Source organism: Perca flavescens, chromosome 13 (genome assembly GCF_004354835.1).
Source record: "Perca flavescens isolate YP-PL-M2 chromosome 13, PFLA_1.0, whole genome shotgun sequence".
Taxonomy (NCBI): Eukaryota; Metazoa; Chordata; class Actinopteri; order Perciformes; family Percidae; genus Perca; species Perca flavescens.
Genome location: NC_041343.1, coordinates 33,764,003 through 33,782,198, shown reverse-complemented (window position 1 = coordinate 33,782,198; position 18,196 = coordinate 33,764,003). Strand labels below are relative to the sequence as shown.

The following is an 18,196-nucleotide window of genomic DNA, read 5'->3' as shown; positions in this document are numbered from 1 at the left end:
CTGCTATCATGTTGAATTTAATTATCTGCTTTCAATAAGTTAAAGTTGAAACAAGAAGAATAAAGAAATGTTCAAAGATTTAATTGCAATGATATATGTTTATTATTTAATTAAAATGACAGAAACAAGAGAGAATCAGAAACATTAATCACTTTATATTTGAAGGGAAAAAATACCTTTCAACAATTATTACTTAATATTATTTGGATGCAGATGAAATCAGTTTAAATCGATGAAGTGTTATGAAGACTTGTTTAAGACAACAAAAACCTGTGTGACTATCACAGAGCTGCTGTTTCTGTCCTACATGGGGAACAGCAGATGCCCTCTGAAGGTGGTGTGGTGATTTAAGTTGTCATATGCCACGGAGTCACGCCACAGACGCACAAACACAACGTCTCCCACCTCCAGCAGCAGTGTAACGCCTTTAGAAGAACTCATAAAACCGGCCGCCTGATTCTCATATGCCAAGAGAACATTCTCTGAGTTCTTGACCAACACAGCACCTGAAGCGTGGCTGTTGTCTCCATTTGCACCAACCGTCCACTCAAAGTTGTACACTCCTCTCACCGGGGCAGTGAACACACCTGTTGGTCGTTTGTTTTTGTCATTTTAAATGGAAAATGAAAAGGTGTTTGAACAGCAACATACAAGTGAAATATATTAGAGATGCACAATATATCACATCTCTGAACCTGGTCCAGTATTAAACCAGAACCGAGCTGTAATGTAACCCTACAGGACTAATGTTCAGCAGCAGTTAGAGTCACTAAAAGTTCTGTTGTTGCTGCTGACAGACTCAGATTATTATTCTAAGTGTCTGACAACATTATGGGATGGATCCCTACAGAGATAGACCTTTTAGTTAAGAGTCTTCGTTTGTCTTTCCACTGTTCCAACAATCTGGTTTGGTTGAAATAAACAGTTTATTTACAAAATGTTTTGCAAAAAAGAAATACATAACTTATACAAATTCAGTGTTTACCCTTGTTTTTCGGTACGTACAATGTATCATAGAAATACCAACCATATCAATATTGCTAAATATTGGTAATTGGCCAATATGTTGATATCGGTTCATCTCTAAAATGTTTTGTTAGAATATCAGAGCTACCTGTGTTTGAGTTGTAGGCATTTCCAATGTTGGTGAGAACGTGTTTGTAGATCAGGGTAGTGTCCGTGGGCAAGGGGCCAAGGTTTGATTTGCCTGCACCAGCATGCAGAGAGGCTGAGAATGCAACCTGTCGGACTGAGAGAGAAACAGAGAGAGACAGAGACAGACAGAGAAACAGAGAGACAGAGAGAGAGAGACAGACAGAGAAACAGAGAGAGAGGGGGGGGAGAGACACAGAGAAAGAGAGACAGAGAGAGAGAGACAGAGAGAGACAGAGAAACAGAGAGAGAGAGAGAGAGAGAGAGAGAGAGAGAGAGAGAGAGAGAGAGAGAGAGAGAGAGAGAGAGAGAGAGAGAGAGAGAGAGAAAAATGTTATTTTAAAAATCATCAAATATGGGCGCCTGGATAGCTCAGTTGGTAGAGTGTGCGCCCATATATAGAGGTTTAGTCCTCGACGCAGCGGGCCCGGTTTTGACTCCGACCTGAGGCCTTTTGCTGCATGTCATTCCCCCGTCTCTCTCCCCTTTCATGTATTCAGCTGTTCTGTCAATTAAAGGCCTAAAGTGCCCCAAAAAACAATCTTAAAAAACAAAAACAAATCATCAAATATTAAACTGATCATTTTGAGTCCTATGTAATCAAAGTAGAGCTGTCAGCATTATCGCATTAATCACGCTGCGATTAAGGGCCGAGCATAATGCGTACATTTTTTTTAATCGCATGTGCCATTTATTAATTTATTTTCACTTCACTCGGCTTCACGTCATGCCTAACAGGCTACTATTTTTGACCCCCTTGCAGCACCTTTACTTATCATCAAGCTGCCAAACTTCCTCCTAACACATCCTACTGCTGCAGGTTGCAGCATGATGGAGAAATCCAGCAGCAACACAATTCTGAATGGAGCTTTCTATTGTCCAAAACTCCCGGACGGCTCGTAGACATGTCGAAAGCCACATGCACATTGTGTAAAGCCGAATTAGAATATCACCGAAGCACGTCAAGCTTGAGCTACCAGCTACGAGCTAAGCATAGTACAGTTAACGTGACTCAAGTTGATGCTAGTAGGGTCAAGCAAAGCACTATTTTGGAGAGTGCTACTCGCCGACCGGTTGATGAAACCAAAGTGCAAACGCTGTCTCATCAGCCGGTGATCACTGGACATCAGTGAGTAATCACCATTATTTAGAAGTTACTGCACACTACAGTACAGGCCAAAAGTTTGGACACACCTTCTCATTCAATGCGTTTCCTTTTTATTTTCATGACTATTTACATTGTAGATTCTCACTGAAGGCATCAAAACTATGAATGAACACATATGGAATTATGTACTTAACAAAAAAGTGTGAAATAACTGAAAACATGTCTTATATTTTAGATTCTTCAAAGTAGCCACCCTTTGCTTTTTTTGATAACTCTGCAAACCCTTGGTGTTCTCTCAATGAGCTTCATGAGGTAGTCACCTGAAATGGTTTTACCTTCACAGGTGTGCCTTGTCAGGGTTAATTCGTGGAAGTTTGTTCCCTTAATAATAAAAAAGCAAGTAGTATTTAATTGGTTTTTCAGAATGTCATAGTTATGGCAGCCAGCAGCAAGAACAATGATCAGAGAACAATACCTTGCTGTTGTTGCTTCAGCTCGTCCACTTCAGTCTTCTGCTTGTCCACTTCAGTCTTCAGCTGTGCTGCTTGTTCTGCAACAACAGAGACAGTTCCTTTAGACATTGCTCTAGAGCTGCAAAGATTAATGTACAAACTGATCTCTCACATTTTGCACTTACTGCTGCGTCTTGTGTAGACTGTTTGCATATTTGTGCTCATCATCATATGTACATTGTATGTACTGGTGTTATTGTTGAATACATTGTGAATACATATTTCTAAAATTGTATATTTTTGTTTTTTTGAATATTTTGAATATTGCCCCCTACAAATAACCCATATTACAAAAAAAGACTAAAACTAATAAAAACTAACGGTACATGCTCATTTCACGGAATTCTGTGAGACCAGGCTGATATTGGATTAGTCATTATTAAATTCATCTCAAACTATTGTGATAATCAATGAATCAGTTTGAGTCATTTTTTATGATAAAACAGTTAAACTTGTGCGATGTCCGCTTGTTAAATGTGAATATGTTCTAGTTTATTCTCTCCTCTGTGACAGTTAACTGAATATCTTTGAGTTGTGGACAAAACAAGACATTTGAGGACGTCACCTTGGGCTTTTTGGGGAAACACTGATCGACATTTTTCACCATTTAGAGACTAAACAAATAATACATTTATCCAGATGATAATAATCAGTAGCTATGTGCAGCCCTACTTTGCTCCAATACATAGAAAAATAGTTATTTCTCTCCTTTTGGATATCTCTGAACTGCTATGACATGATGTACAACAGTTCATTACTGTACCTTGAGTCTGCAACAATCTCATATCCGCCTTCAGTTGAACCAACGAGGCGGTGATCTCTCTCAGCGCAGCGTAGATGTCTGGAGGAGAAGCCGGCTGGCTTTCAGTACTTTCACTTGCAGGGACAGTGCCGAGCAGCAGCCACAGCGTAAAACTCACAGAGATCTTCATTCTGTTGTATTGTGACTTTGTTTTCCTGTCAGGATGCTGCTTTATATAATCTAGTCGTTCCTGTTATTCAGTCAGGCTGTTTGATTTCAGGAAATGAGGGGGCGACCAGTTTGGGAGGCTGATGACCTTATGTGATAAAGTTAGTGAATGGAATTTGGCCTGATGGTAAACAGATGGTCAGTTTGTGTACGTGACTGAGCAAAGGTCCATCCTTTCTGTGTATAAAACACATGATTAACAGAGAGGTTCAGTTGTTTTCTTCAGATGATTGATTTCATGTTGTGCTATTATAATAAAGCACATAAGTATAAAGAATTTTTTAACGCGTTTAACTGACAGCACTAATCAGGATATATCCTTTAACGCTCTCTTCCACTTCGCCTGACAACTCTTTTCCAAAACAAACAGCTCTGTAATAACAGCTCAGCCAATATAGATTCACTCACTCAAAGCAGATAGTATGCGTCAAATAAAAACAGGTCACGTAATTTCACTGTGTGTTGTGTTAACTATGCTAACTAACCGTGTGTTGTGAACTGCGTGTAGTGATTAAAAAAAACAGCTGTGTCTTAAAGACCAGGCAGCTGCAGCCGGGACGTTGAGAATCGACGCGCGAGAGGTGATTGATAGTTCCAGTCACTTCGTCGTGTATTCACTTCATTGAAACAAGAGAAGAAAGCCTCACTGATGTGAAGAACAGGACAGACTGCCTGCCATATGCCAACGCTCCGGTAAGTCCATCACCCTGTCTCTGCCCGGGCATGCCCCAGCTGCCCACACATTTGTTGACAAACTCCGACGCGCGCGCAACGGTGAAATTCCGATTTATCCCTTTTTAAATGTGAATAAACGACAGTTACACTCAACCGCAGCAAATGCTCTTTCCGTTGTGATTGGTGGTATCTTGACAACTCGCCGTTACCTTGTTTTACTGTGACTGTGTTGGTGCGACTTGTAAGTGACAGCCACTCAAACAGGACAGAGGAACACGGCGGATATTTTTAATTTTTTTTGAAGCCTAAATTAAGGCGGCAGGCGAGTGTTGTTAAGGCGGGCCGCCTAAACTGGAAAGTGCTGCAGGAAACACCGCTTACCATCAGGTTTCCCAAATAAGTCCCTTAAGACTCTCCAGCTGATCCAGAATGCTGCAGCACGTGTTCTGAAGGGAACTAAGAAAAGAGATCATATTCCTCCTTTATTAGCTTCTCTGCATTGGCTTCCTGTAAAATCCAGGATTGAGTTTAAAATCCTTCTCTTGACCTACAAAGCTCTACCTGGTCAAGCACCATCATATCTAGAAGAGCTCTTAGTACCTTATTGTCCCACTAGAGCACTGCACTCCCAGAACTGAGAGTTACTTGTGGTTTCTAGAGTCTCTAAAAGTAGACTGGGAGCCAGAGCCTTCAGCTACCAGGCTCCTCTCCTGTGGAACCAGCTCCCAGTCTGGGTTCGGGGGGCAGACACCATCGCCACATTTAAAGTGTAACTCTCGCCAAAATGCAACCTAGGTTCTTTTTGTGAATGTATCCTGAGTCAAACTTTAGTTTAAAAGCATAATTAGGACGGAAGCGCCACTCTTAACATTTACCGTATCATCGTTTTTCGGTCAAATGGCCTTTTGAATGGGAGTGCTAAGGGCACTACTATGCTAGCCTCAAAATCACTATTTTTAAACCACTAAGAAGGCTCGACACAACATGAGACTTTTCTCAAAGTATCACCAGGGGCTCTACATATGAACTCCAGCATTGACAACATTGTTTGTGTTCACAGAGTTTACTAAAAATGAAGGTTTTAACAACAAAAAATGATAATACGGTAAATCTTAAAAGTGGCGCTTCCATCCTAATTATGCTTTTACATTCCCAAAAAAGACCCTAGGTTGCATTTTGGCGAGAGTTACGCCTTAAGAGTAACCTTAAAACTCTCCTCTTTGGTAAAGATTAAAGTTAAATAGTGAGGAGTTGCAGCGTTCGCCTAGAGGGAGCATAGCTTCAGACATGGCACCCCTTCTCTTCTCTGCTTCTCTTCAACAAAGTTCTGTTAAAAACACCGTAGGTTTCTGAACACAAGTACTACAGTTGTTGTTGTTTTTGTTCGCTTTTTTCGAAGCCTTTGTCACTATGTGTGTGTGTGTCTCTGTGTCTGTCTGTGTGTGTGTGTGTGTGTGTGTGTGTGTGTGTGTGTGTGAGTGTGTGTGTATGTGTGTGTGTATGTCTGTGCGTGTGTTCCTGTTGTGTTTCTTTTAAGTCCCCTAAAAACATGGTAGCTTTCTGAACACAAGTACTACTTTGTTTTTAAATATTTTTATTTAACATTTTTGTCGTTTCTTCTGACATTTAGGGCTTCTGCTATAAAAGACATTGTAGGTTTCTGAACACAGCTGGCAGACTAACTGATAACCACACGCTGTCCCTCATTCAGAAGAGAAAGTGAATTATTAGGAGCAACAGTGTTTCCCATTCTGCAGACATCATGTGAATGCAAACTGAATTATCTGAGACCTGGGGCCTCATTTCATAGACCAGTCTAGCATGTCCTAGTGCTATATCCTAGGCCAGACAACTTCAAACTAAAATTTGGCTCCTGCAGTACCAACTCAAAAAAGTTCTGGGACATTGTAAAAACAATGGAGAACAAGAACACCTCCTCCCAAAGAGGAGACACCCTTGACCCAAACTGCTATAGACCCATATCTATCTTACCTGTCTCTTGAAAGACTTTGAAAGCTTGGTCAATAAACAGATTACCAACCATCTCGTATCCCATCGTGTCCTTTCCGCTGCACAATCTGGCTTCCGTGCTGGTCATGGCTGCCCTTGAGGTCATAAATGACATCACTGCCACCATTGACAAAAAGCATAACTGTGCAGCCATCTACATTGACCTGTCCAAGGCCTTTGACTCTGTTAACCATCATATTCGCATCGACAGACTCAAGTACCTTGGGTTCTCTCATGACTGCCTCACTCACACACACACACACACACACACACACACACACACACACACACACACACACACATAAACACACATGCACGCACACACGCACAATCACACACACACCCACAAATAGTTATTTTATGTACACACACCAACTGTCAAATGACTCAATGAGGTGGAAAAATCATTACATGACTCCCTTTTCAGCACCATACAGCCCCCCTCTCCGCCACGTTCTCGCCTCTTTAGGAGACTAGCAGTGGATCTGTGTGTATTGATTCCAACAGGAGAAGTGAATGTGAACACAGATTGAGTGATTATTTTGCCCCATAGTCAAAGTAAATATTGGAACAATTCTTCACAAGCCACACATCTCCAGAACATTCTGACACTAAAACAGCATTTTTCAGATGGACAAAACAGGAGAAAATTATATTAGTTTGAGACATCCCATCCCATGGGCCCACCACCTGTGGGAGGAACCGTTGGGGTCGGGTGCGATGCCACATGGGTGGCAGTGAAGGTCAGGGGCCTCGACGGACCAGACCCGGGCAGCAGACGCTGGCTCTGGGGACGTGGAACGTCACCTCTCTGTGGGGGAAGGAGCCGGAACTGGTGCGGGAGGTGGAGCGCTACCGGTTAGATCTGGTGGGGCTTACCTCTACGCACAGTCTTGGTTCTGGAACCATACTCCTGGATAGGGGTTGGACTCTTTTCTTCTCCGGAGTTGCCCAGGGTGTGAGGCGCCGGGCGGGTGTGGGGATACTCACAAGTCCCCGGCTGAGCGCCGCTGTGTTGGAGTTTACCCCAGTGGACGAGAGGGTCGCCTCCCTACGCCTGCGGGTTGTGGGGGGGAAAACTCTGACTGTTGTTTGTGCATATGCACCAAACAGGAGTTCGGAGTATTCGGCCTTCTTGGAGACCTTGACTGGAGTCCTGCATGGGGCTCCAGTGGGGGACTCCATTGTTCTGCTGGGGGACTTCAACGCACACGTGGGCAATGATGGAGACACCTGGAGAGGCGTGATTGGGAGGAACGGCCTCCCTGATCTAAACCAGAGTGGTTGTTTGTTGTTGGACTTCTGTGCTAGTCATGGATTGTCTATAACGAACACCATGTTCGAACATAGGGATGCTCATAAGTGTACCTGGTACCAGAGCACCCTAGGCCGAAGGTCAATGATCGATTTCATAATCGTTTCATCTGATCTGAGGCCGTATGTTTTGGACACTTTCGGGTGAAGAGAGGGGCAGAGCTGTCAACCGATCACCATCTGGTGGTGAGTTGGGTCAGAGGGTGGGGAAGACTCTGGACAGACCTGGTAAGCCCAAACGTGTAGTGCGGGTAAATTGGGAACGTCTGGAGGAGGCCCTGTCCAACAGACTTTCAACTCACACCTCCGGGCGGAGCTTTTCGTGCATCCCTGTGGAGGCTGGGGCATTGAACCCGAGTGGACAATGTTCAAAGTTTCCATTGCTGAAGCTGCAGCGAGGAGCTGTGGTCTTAGGGTCTTAGGTGCCTCAAGGGGCGGTAACCCACGAACACCGTGGTGGACAACGGTGGTCAGGGAAGCCGTCCGACTGAAGAAGGAGTCTTTCCGGGATATGTTATCCCGGAGGACTCGGAGGCAGTTGCAGGGTACCGAAGGGCCCGAAGGGCTGCAGCCTCTGCCGTGAAAGAGGCAAAGCAGCGGGTGTGGGAGAAGTTTGGAGAAGACATGGAGAAGGACTTTCGGTCGGCACCAAAGTGCTTCTGGAAAACTGTTCGCCACCTCAGGAGGGGGAAGGGGAACCATCCAAGCTGTGTACAGTAAGGATGGGACACTGTTGACCTCAACTGAGGAGGTAATAGGGCGGTGGAAGGAGCACTTTGCAGAACTCCTGAATCCGACTAATACGCCCTCTATGTTAGAGGCAGAGCTGGAGGATAATGGGGATTGTCGCCGATTTCCCAGGCGGAAGTCACTGATGTAGTCAAACAACTACACAGTGGCAAAGCCCCGGGATTGATGAGATCCGTCCAGAAATGCTCAAGGCTCTGGGTGTGGAGGGGCTGTCCTGGTTGACACGCCTTTTCAACATTGCGTGGAAGTCTGGGACGGTGCCAAAGGAGTGGCAGACTGGGGTGGTGGTTCCCCTTTTAAAAGGGGGACCAGAGGGTGTGCCAATTATAGGGGTATCACACTTCTCAGCCTCCTGGTAAAGTCTACTCCAAGGTGCTGGAAAGGAGGGTTCGCCAATAGTCGAACCTCGGGTTGAGGAGGAACAATGCGGATTCCGTCCTGGTCATGGAACAACGGACCAGCTCTTCACTCTCGCAAGGATCCTGGAGGGAGCCTGGGAGTATGCCCAACCGGTCTACATGTGTTTTGTGGATTTGGAGAAGGCGTATGACCGGGTCCCCGGGAGATACTGTGGGAGGTGCTGCGGGAGTATGGGGTGAGGGGGTCTCTTCTCAGGGCCATCCAATCTCTGTACAACCAAAGCGAGAGCTGTGTCCGGGTTCTCGGTAGTAAGTCGGACTCTTTTCAGGTGAGGGTTGGCCTCCGCCAGGGCTGCGCTTTGTCACCAATCCTGTTTGTAGTATTTATGGACAGGATATCGAGGCGTAGTCGGGGTGGGGAGGGGTTGCAGTTTGGTGGGCTGGGGATCTCATCGCTGCTCTTTGCAGATGATGTGGTCCTGATGGCATCATCGGCCTGCGACCTTCAGCACTCACTGGATCGGTTCGCAACCGAGTGTGAAGCGGTTGGGATGAGGATCAGCACCTCTAAATCTGAGGCCATGGTTCTCAGCAGGAAACCGATGGAATGCCTTCTCCAGGTAGGGAATGAGTCCTTACCCCAAGTGAAGGAGTTCAAGTATCTTGGGGTTGTGTTCGCGAGTGAGGGGACAATGGAGCGGGAGATTGGTCGGAGAATCGGCGCAGCGGGTGCGGTATTGCATTCAATCTATCGCACCGTTGTGACGAAAAGAGAGCTGAGCCAGAAGGCAAAGCTCTCGATCTACCGGTCAGTTTTCGTTCCTACCCTCACCTATGGTCATGAAGGCTGGGTCATGACCGAAAGAACGAGATCCAGGGTACAAGCGGCTGAAATGGGTTTCCTCAGGAGGGTGGCTGGCGTCTCCCTTAGAGATAGGGTGAGAAGCTCACTCATCCGTGAGGAGCTCGGAGAGAGCCGCTGCTCCTTTGCGTCGAAAGGAGCCAGTTGAGGTGGTTCGGGCATCTGGTAAGGATGCCCCTGGGCGCCCCCTAGGGAGGTGTTCCAGGCACGCCCAGCTGGGAGGAGGCCTCGGGAAGACCCAGGACTAGGTGGAGGGATTATATCTCCAACCTGGCCTGGGAACGCCGATCCCCAGTCGGAGCTGGTTAATGTTGCTCGGGAAAGGGAAGTTTGGGGTCCCCTGCTGGAGCTGCTCCCCCCGCGACCCGACACCGGATAAGCGGACGAAGATGGATGGATGGATGGATGGATGTTTCTGTTTTAGGACCAAAACTCTCGTAGGATCTGGCAACACAGAGAAGCTAACGTCAGCTAATTTGTGAACGCCTTAATAACACTAATCTCTAGCTGTGTAAATATCTAACTTTAGCAAAAAACAATGGAAATAGAAATATTGACAGCCCCCTCTGTTTTAGTAACAAGGCTGTTTCAGCACCGTGGACAGTTCCCTCTTTTTTAATAACAAAACTCCGTTTCAGCACCATTGACAGTCCCTTCTGTTTTAGTAACAAGGCTCTGTTTCAGCACCATGGACAGTCCCCTCTGTTTTAGTAACAAAACTCTGTTTCAGCACCATGGACAGTCCCCTCTTTTTTAGTAACAAGGCTCTGTTTCAGCACCGTGGACAGTCCCCTCTGTTTTAGTAACAAAACTCTGTTTCAGCACCGTGGACAGTCCCCTCTGTTTTAGTAACAAAACTCTGTTTCAGCACCGTGGACAGTCCCCTCTGTTTTAGTAACAAGGCTCTTTTTCAGCACCATGGACAGTCCCCTCTGTTTTAGTAACAAAACTCTGTTTCAGCACCGTGGACAGTCCCCTCTGTTTTAGTAACAAGGCTCTTTTTCAGCACCATGGACAGTCCCCTCTGTTTTAGTAACAAGGCTCTTTTTCAGCACCATGGACAGTCCCCTCTGTTTTAGTAACAAGGCTCTGTTTCAGCACCATGGACAGTCCCCTCTGTTTTAGTAACAAGGCTCTGTTTCAGCACCATGGACAGTCCCCTCTGTTTTAGTAACAAGGCTCTGTTTCAGCACCATGGACAGTCCCCTCTGTTTTAGTAACAAAACTCCGTTTCAGCACCATGGACAGTCCCCTCTGTTTTGGTAACAAAACTCCGTTTCAGCACCATGGACAGCGCCATCTATACACTCTCCTACGTGTGTTGTAGTGTCCATCACTGGTCTTAAATCCTCCAAGGTGAAATTGTCTCATATCAGCTGCCTTTTTATCCTGAGGGCTTCCAGGGATTTAAACAATCATTCATTGTCATTCCAAAGATACCTTTCTGAAGCAAAGCAGAACATGCATTACCTTAAAATAAAAAGAAAGGCAGAATCACACATCTAAATATGTTGTGAGATTTGAATAGAGCTTTATATTTCACTGCTTACAACTGACTGAATTATTCAATCCTAAAATGACTTTTTATGGCTCTTTGTTAAATATTCTGTTTGTGTGTGCAGCGTGTAGCGTTCTCTGGATGTACTCAGAGAACGGTATACATGTACATACTTAAATAATAATACATCCATACTGATAAGAACTACCATAGAGAATGAATGAGAAAAAGTTAAGGTAATTAATCTCTACTTTTCCTGCGAAATAGGTCCAAACTGGATCCAGTTCCAAACTGGAAGGAAACATTGGTTTATTATATTGTTGAAAGCATCAATAAAGCAATTTTTTTAACTTTAAAAAGATATAAACAGTAGAGCAGAGTGCATAAATGTGATGTATACCTTGGCCTCACAGCAAAAAGGTACCGGGTTCGAACCCTGGTCGTCCCGGGCCTTTCTGTATGAAGTTGGTTTGTTCTCCAAGTGTCTGCGTGGGGGTGTGTCTGGGTGCTCCGCTCCCCCCCCCCACTAAAAACGTGTTCCTATCACTTAATTTGAAGTCGCTTTGGATTACAGCTTCAGCTAAATGACATGTGATGTAATGCAAAACAAAAGCATTTTCTGATCATCCAAATTTATATATTTATGAAAGGATTAGTTTTTATAAAGAAGATACATGTAAATAAACACAATGTTAAATAGAGTAACTTTGGTGAAATATGAATCACATGTAATGAATCAGAGTTGAATATGTAACATTTATTAATCCTGTTGAGTTTAACACTTTGATCAGCAGAGGGCGATAAAACTCCTTCATTTCATTCTGGATATTATGGGATGTTGTCAGCATCTTTCATATATTAGAATATTCTTCCTCTTTGGTTGGTTGGTTATTATCTTCTACTCTCCAACTGGTCTGAACAAACTGTCTGGTTTGTTTCAAATATGAATAACTTCACAAAAGAAAGAAAAGTTTCTGCAGCAGGTTCCTCTCAACACTTCAGATATCCGAGCTGCTTACTGATATTAACATTATTATTATTATATGTTATAAGTTTTCTGAAAGGTTCTGAAAATGAGGCATTATCTAACGCTAACTTTAACTAAAATATAAAACTACTACTACTAAAGCCCATTCGCTGTTATCCAAAAAGTTAGTTGTGTCATCTCTGTGATGGATGGGGTCCAGCTGACTCTGAGTTTCTGTGTTGTTTTTTTTGGATAATAGTAAACCTGGTGCCATCCTGGATGGGTTCGTTTACTGTGTGTGTGTGTGTGTGTTTGTGTGTAAGTGTGTGTGTGTGTGTCTGTGTATGGGTGTGTGTGTGTGTGTGAGCGTGTGTGTGTGTGTGTGTGTCCGTGTGTGTGTCTGTGAGTGTGTGTGAGTATGTGTGTACCTGTTTTACTATATTCGTGGGGTCCAAAAACCGGGGACTACAGTATACTTGTGGGGTCTCCACAGCCTTGTGGGGACCAAAATGCTGGTCCCCACTGTGTGTGTCTGTGTTTGTATGAGTGTGTGTATCTGTGTTTGTGTGCATGTGTGTGTGCATGTGTGTGTGTGTGTGTGTGTGTGTGTCAGTGTCTGTGTGTGTGTGTGCGTGTGTTTGTGTGTGTGTGTGTGTTAAAGTGTAAAGAATCATTTCCAGAGCCTTTCTGTTTCTGTCAGTTCTTTATTGACCGATGGCCTTTAAAAGGGTTAAAGTTTGAAATACACGTCTCTTCTCCGTCCCAAACATCCAGACTGTGATTGTAAACTCAGAGAACAGACCAGGTAGAAAACAGAAATAAACACTGACAGTGTTTGTAACACGATGAGGAATCCTCAGAATACAACATTCATAACCGGAATAATTCATCCAGCAGAAGATGGACGTTAACGTTTACAGCGTAGGTTTTGGAGTCTAATGCATGCGGGTATAAAATATAATATAGTTATGAAACCAGAGAGTGAGGGAGATTAAATTAGTGATTATCCTTCAAAATAAAGCTACCATCCTTCAAAATAAAGCTACCATCCTTCAAAATAAAGCTCCCTTTGAGCCCTAAACTGGCTAAAGGCTGATTAATGCTTCGGAGTCAAATCTCCTAGGGTACACACACACACACACACACACACACACACACACACACACACACACACACACACACACACACACACACACACACACACTCCATTATTCAAGTGTTTCCTGAATAAACTAGAAAGCTCTAGTGACAACATGAAGCTGAAATGATGTCAAAGCCACTTTGTTTCTTGCTTCATTTGGCTTCAGATTTCTCTGTTTTTATATTTGGTTCCTCCCAAAATCTGTTACAGACACTTGAGTGGTGCAAAACTCCTCACAACTTAAAGGGTAACTCTGGTATTATTCACCCTGGACTCTCTGTCTCAATGTCTGTGTCTGAGTGTCTGATGGAACAACAATCTGTGAAACTGGTCCAGTATTAAACCAGAACCAAGCTGTAGTCTAACCCTACAGGACTAATGTTCAGCAGCAGTTAGAGTCACTACAAGTTCTGTTTTTACCCACCAGATGTAAATAATCAGGACTTTTAGCGTGTATAGAGCCAGCATATCTCCACATGTAAATGGGTGAATTAAGGGTTTATTTCAACCAAACCAGATTTATTTTCAACCAACTTTTGGTAGTTTTATTTTGTTTCTGTCGACTTTGAATGAAATGTGTTTTACGATGCTTAAATTACTGTTTATTCACATGGAGTCTGGTGGGTTTAGCGAACACAATTCCACAGATGTTTTAATGTTTAAAAAAAGCATCTTGCTCTTTAACTAAAAGGTCTATCTTTGTAAGGATCCTTTCTATAATGTTGCCAGACACTTAGAATAATAATCTGAGTCTGTCAGCAGCATAACGAGCACTTTAGTGAAGGTAAATACAAGCTGCACACTCACTATTAACTTACATTGTAGCTTGTTTCTCTCGCTTAATACTGGACCAATGTTGAAGACGGTTGTTCCCATCAGACACTTAGACACTTAGACATGGGAACATAAGGGCTACATGGGTACATTTAGATATTGTACCAGTGTCAGATTTGATCATTTATTAATAAAACATCCGATACTGTAGACACACAAAACATCCTTCCTACAGGGAGCGTCACACTCACTCCGTCTGTCTTAGTTTTCATGCTAACGATGCTAACGATGCTAAGAACAATATGTTTTACATCAACGTTTAGTGGAGAACAAGTTATGGGATGGGAGCAGAGTTGGTGCCATGCGGACTACTTCTCTGTTAATCAGAGATTCTCCTGTTTCACTTTTACAGATAGTACACATGCATGAGTTATAATAGGATGGAAGCCATAACATATTACTGCTATCATTTATACGCCATAGAAAAATACTTCTGGGAACAAAAACTTTAGTTTCACTTTTAGGGTTTTTACTGTTACGATAAGAGTCGTCTGCAGGCAGCATGTTCTTAAATAGATTGATCCAGTGTGTGTGTGCGTCTGTGTGTGTGTGTGTGTGTGTGTGTGTGTGTGTGTGTGTGTGTGTGTGTGTGTGTGTGTGTGTGTGTGTGTGTGTGTGTGTGTGTGTGTGTGCTGTGTGTGTGTGTGAGTGTGTGTGTGTGTGTGTGTGTGTGTGTGTGTGTGTGTGTGTGTGTGTGTGTGTGTGTGTGTGTGTGTGTGTGTGTGTGTGTGTGTGTGTGTGTGTGTGTGTGTGTGTGTGTGTGTGTGTGTGTGTGTGTGTGTGTGTGTGTGTGTGTGTGTGTGTGTGTGTGTGTGTGTGTGTGTGTGTGTGTGTGTGTGTGTGTGTGTCTGTGTGTGTGTGTGTGTGTGTGTGTGTGTGTAAAAGACATTCATCCAGAGGTTTCTTAAAGGTGCAGTCCGTCAGTCATCAGTGAAACCCTCTCGTCCGTCTGGGTCCCAGATGAGAAGATGGGGCTCAGTTTGATTCCCGTCCAGACCAGTTGAAACTTGAAGGTACTTTCAACGTTCAGAATGTAACTAAGTACATTTACTCCCTTACTGTTCTTAACTGTACCACGTTTCTGACTGAGACGGGCATTAGAGATGAACAGGGGAACATCCTCGTGAGGTTATGTATGTGTGAACAGCAGGCACATCTATCAGTGTGTGTGTATGTGTGTGTATGTGTGTGTGTGTGCGTGTGCGTGCGTGTGCGTGTGCGTGTGTACAACATGAAATATTTAAAGTGAGCGGCACAGCGTTCCTTTTTGTTTCGGCAGTGAAAATGAAGTGTTCATGCATCTGCCTATTGTTTACGTGTTTGTGTGTGTGTGTGTGCTTGCGCAACGTGTGCATGAGCGCGTGCGTGTGTGTGCGTGTGTGTGCGTGTGCGTGTGTGTGTGTGTGTGTGTGTGTACAACATGAAATATTTAAAGTGAGTGACACGGCGTTTCTTTTTGTTTCGGCAGTGAAAAGGAAGTGTTCATGCATCTGCCTATTGTTTACGTGTTTGTGCGTGTGTGTGTTTGTGTGTGTGTGTGTGTGAGCATGTGTGTGTGTGTGTGTGTGTGTGTGTGTGTGTGTGTGTGTGTGCACACTTTGCTCCTGTATTTCCCGGTGGTCAGTGTTTGGGTGACCCTCCAGCCGCCTGGGTGCAGTTGAGCTTCCTGAACCCAGGCAGGGTGACTCGTCCGTGGGTGTAGATGTCCCGGTCGGAGCCCTGGTTCATCCGTTTGACCAGGTTCTTCTCGTACAGCAGCGGGTGGTAGGCGCCGAGCGTGCAGGCCGCGTCGTAGAAGCGCTGGTAGTAATGGCAGAGCTCCGTCTTCCTGCGGGACGGCAGGAACTCGTACACGTGCACCGTGTCACACAGCGACATCATCAGGACCGTTCCTGGGCGGGACACAAAGGAGAGAACACGGTATGTACACCTTTTACGTGTTTGGAAACTAATATCACGTGAACAAAGTTTGATGCTTTTTTTTTTTTTTATGTTTTTGTAACTTTTGCAAAGTATTTGTTGCTTCTTTTTATTTTTTTTATTTATTGTAGTTTTTTGTCGCTTTTTAAAAAATGTTTTTGGCCCTTTCTTCTCCCTTCTTTGCTCTCTACTAACACTACGACCCAGCACCATCTACCAGCCAAATGCTGGTAAAATAAGCAGGTGGCTGTCTCATGTCCCAGTAATGCTCGTTACTAATGTAGCTCTGGGGGGGGGCTCCTAAATTATGGTTGCAGCTGTCGACGGGCTCCTGCTCCGCGCCCTGCTACGTCCTGCAGTGTCCGGCTATGTCCTGCTATGTCCTGCAGTGTCCGGCTATGTCCTGCTATGTCCTGCAGTGTCCTGCTACGTCCTGCAGTGTCCAGCTATGTCCTGCAGTGTCCAGCTATGTCCTGCTACGTCCTGCAGTGTCCGGCTATGTCCTGCTACGTCCTGCAGTGTCCTGCTATGTCCTGCTATGTCCTGCAGTGTACGGCTATGTCCTGCAGTGTCCGGCTATGTCCTGCAGTGTCCGGCTATGTCCTGCAGTGTCCTGCAGTGTCCGGCTATGTCCTGCTACGTCCTGCAGTGTCCTGCTATGTCCTGCTATGTCCTGCAGTGTCCTGCTATGTCCTGCTATGTCCTGCTATGTCCTGCAGTGTCCTGCTATGTCCTGCTAAGTCCTGCAGTGTCCTGCTACGTCCTGCAGTGTTCTGCTACGTCCTGTTATCCTCTGCTGTGCCCTGTAATTTAAATACTTCTTCCACCGCTGATGTATAACTGAATGCAGACAGACGTGTGGACAGAAACCTGCAGAGGAGAGACGGTAAACCTCAGAAAGTCTCTACTGTACGTGAGATAAATCTATAACGTGGCAGAGGACTCATAACTCAAACACACACAGACACACACGCACAGACTAGACAGACAGACAGACACACACACGCGCGCACACAAACACAGACACATGCATACCCGTTTTATGACGTTGTGAGGACCAGTAACTGGCAGTACCCTTTCTGAGGTCTAGAGATCTTAACTGCTAAAATTATTATATTTTATGTGAACACAAAAATGATTAAAATAAATGTAAAACCTGAATCTTGTCTGCACACACGTACACACAGACACACACACACACACAAACACACACATTTGTCGTTGAGACTTTTTTGTTGCTTTTTCAAAAACAAAAAATCGCTTTTTTCAAAAATGTTGCTTGTATGAGTTTATAATTTTTTGCGCTAGTTTTATTTCTTCTGTTACTAATTATTTAAGTTGATAAATCTCCTGTTGTGTGTCTTCATGTTAGAAAGCGAGACTGAACCGTCCAATGTCCAGAGAGTCTCATGTGGACATCGTACAGAGTTGATATGTTACAACAGCTTAACATTCTCTGTTTCTTTATGCTGCTATGATGTTGAATTTAATTATCTGCTTTCAATAAGTTAAAGTTGAAAGAAGAAGAATAAAGAAACACTCACAGATGTAATTGCAATGACATGTTTATTCTTTAACTAAAATGACAGAAACAAGAGAGAATTAGAAACATTAATCACTTTATATTTTAAGGAAAATAGATTGCTGTCGACAATTATTAATATTTGGATGCAGATTAAATCAGATCAAATCTATGAAGGGCTATGAAGACTTGTTTAAGACAACAAAAACCTGCGTGACTATCACAGAGCTGCTGTTTCTGTCTTACATGGGGAACAGCAGATGGCCCCTGAAGGTGGTGGGGTGACTTTCCCTGTCATGCACCAAACTGCTAGCCCACAGACGCACAAACACAACGTCTCCCACCTCCAGCAGCAGCGTAATGCCTTTAGAAGCGCTCATATAACCGGTCGTTGGCTGTTCCTCGTATGCAACGACAACCTTCTCTGAGTTCTTGACCAACCAAGCTCCTGAACCGCGGCTGCCATCTCCTTCTGCATTGATCGTCCACTCAAAGTTGTACGCTCATCTCACCGGGGCAGTGAACACACCTGTTGGACGTTTGTTTTTGTCATTTTAAATGGAAAATTAAGTGTTTGAACAGCAACATACAAGTGAAATATA

The 18,196-nt window shown here is 44.2% G+C and overlaps 2 protein-coding genes across 4 annotated transcripts in view; both read right to left on the bottom strand.

Annotated features, from left to right (window-relative positions):
- Positions 1-282: 282 nt before the first annotated feature.
- Positions 283-3,704, bottom strand: LOC114566362 (complement C1q tumor necrosis factor-related protein 3). The gene is made up of 4 exons (XM_028594755.1): positions 3,518-3,704; positions 2,736-2,843; positions 1,115-1,249; positions 283-587 (listed from the first exon to the last, which is right to left on the bottom strand). The coding sequence occupies exons 1-4, from the start codon at positions 3,702-3,704 to the stop codon at positions 304-306; spliced, it is 714 nt and encodes a 237-aa protein (XP_028450556.1). The 3' UTR covers positions 283-303.
- An 11,271-nt stretch (positions 3,705-14,975) lies between these two features.
- st6gal1 (ST6 beta-galactosamide alpha-2,6-sialyltranferase 1) overlaps positions 14,976-18,196 on the bottom strand; it is a 39,232-nt gene continuing 36,011 nt past the window's right edge. For all 3 annotated transcript variants that reach the window (XM_028596366.1, XM_028596368.1, XM_028596367.1), the window contains exon 9: positions 14,976-16,044. In XM_028596366.1, the coding sequence (XP_028452167.1) occupies positions 15,773-16,044 (272 nt within the window). In that variant the 3' untranslated portion in view covers positions 14,976-15,772. The remainder of the gene's footprint in view (positions 16,045-18,196) is intronic.